The sequence below is a fragment of the Apteryx rowi genome, unplaced genomic scaffold (assembly GCF_003343035.1).
Source record: "Apteryx rowi isolate R43461 unplaced genomic scaffold, aptRow1 scaffold_1380, whole genome shotgun sequence".
Lineage (NCBI taxonomy): Eukaryota > Metazoa > Chordata > Aves > Apterygiformes > Apterygidae > Apteryx > Apteryx rowi.
The window spans coordinates 14,766-16,184 of NW_020447620.1; the positions used below are offsets into that span (position 1 = coordinate 14,766).

The 1,419-nt window shown below is 64.3% G+C and overlaps 1 protein-coding gene across 1 annotated transcript in view; it reads left to right on the top strand.

The window, feature by feature from the left end:
- Positions 1-20: 20 nt before the first annotated feature.
- Positions 21-1,419, top strand: part of LOC112961782 (antigen peptide transporter 1-like) — a 13,197-nt gene continuing 11,798 nt past the window's right edge. Inside the window, exons 1-2 of the mRNA XM_026057316.1 lie at positions 21-326; positions 1,217-1,372. Of these exons, the coding sequence (XP_025913101.1) occupies positions 54-326; positions 1,217-1,372 (429 nt within the window). The 5' untranslated portion in view covers positions 21-53. The remainder of the gene's footprint in view (positions 327-1,216; positions 1,373-1,419) is intronic.

A 1,419-nucleotide genomic window follows, 5' to 3' on the forward strand; every position in this document is an offset into this window, starting at 1 on the left:
CCTCCATGCACCCATGGTCACCTCCATGCACCCTGCTCCCCCTGGTCCCCTCCATGCACTCACAGTCCCCTCCCTGCACCCCTCTGTCCCCCCATCCCAGTGCCTGCGCTCACTCCACTGTTCCGCAGAGCCTGGCGCGGCGGGTGCAGGAGTCGCTGGCCTGGGCCAACGAGGTGGCCCTGGAGACCTTCCAGGCCATGGCCACCGTGTGCAGCTTCGCCAATGAGGATGGGGCGGCCAGGTGCTACCGGCGCCGCCTCCACGACACCTACCAGCTCCACAAGCAGGAGGCTGCCGCCTATGCCGCCTCCCTCTGGACCAGCAGCGTACGGGGCGTGGGGTGTGCTGGCATGGGGACACGGTGGCCTGGGGCTCTGGGACGCGAGGGGCGTGGTGGCACTAGGGACATGGCGGCACTGGGGACGCAGTGGCTTGGGGATCCAGGATATGGGGGGTGTGGTGGCACTGGGGACCTGATGTCATGGGGCGCAGGGATGCGGGGGGGCATGGTGTCACTGGGGACACAATGGCATGGAGGCTCTGGGATGTGGGGGATGTGGTGACACTGGGGACATGGTAGCATGGGGCTCAGAGATGTGGGGGACATGATGGCACTGARGGCAAAATGGCATGGGAGCTCCAGGACACAGGAGATGTTGTGGCACTAGGGACACAATAGCACTGGGGATGCAATGGTGTGGGGACTCTGGGACACAGGGGACACACAGTGGCACTGGGGACACAGTGGCACAGGGGCTCTGGGACATGGGGATGTGATGGCACAGGGGACGTAACAACACAAGGGCTCCAGGATGTTGGGGACATGATGGCATGGGGGCTCTGGGACATGGGGACACGATGGCATGGGGGACATAACAACATGAGGGCTCCAGGATATTGGGGACATGATGGCACAGGGGCTCTGGGACATGGGGACGTGATGGCATGGGGGATGCGATGGCACGAGGGCTCCAGGACATTGGGGACACGATGGCATGGGAGCTCTGGGACATGGGGACATGATGGCATGGGGGATATGACAACATGAGGGCTCCAGGACGTTGGGGACATGATGGCATGGGGGCTCCAGGGAGGTGACAGCAGGGCCAAGACTGCAGTGTCACCACCAAGGGGTGACGGCGGCACTGTGGGGAGGAGGGACAGGGGAATAGAGGACAGACCTGTCCCCACGGTGATGTCCCCGCCACGTCCCCAGCTCTCAGGGCTGGCGCTGCGAGTGGGGATCCTCTACCACGGGGGCCAGCTGGTCACTGAGGGACACATCAGCACCGGTGACCTTGTCACCTTCATCCTCTGTGAGATGCAGCTCACCAAGGCCGTGGAGGTGAGGGGATGGTCCCCTGGTCCCCGGGCCCGTCCCACCATGTCCCCATGTCCTCCCCTCTGTGTTCCCCCTCC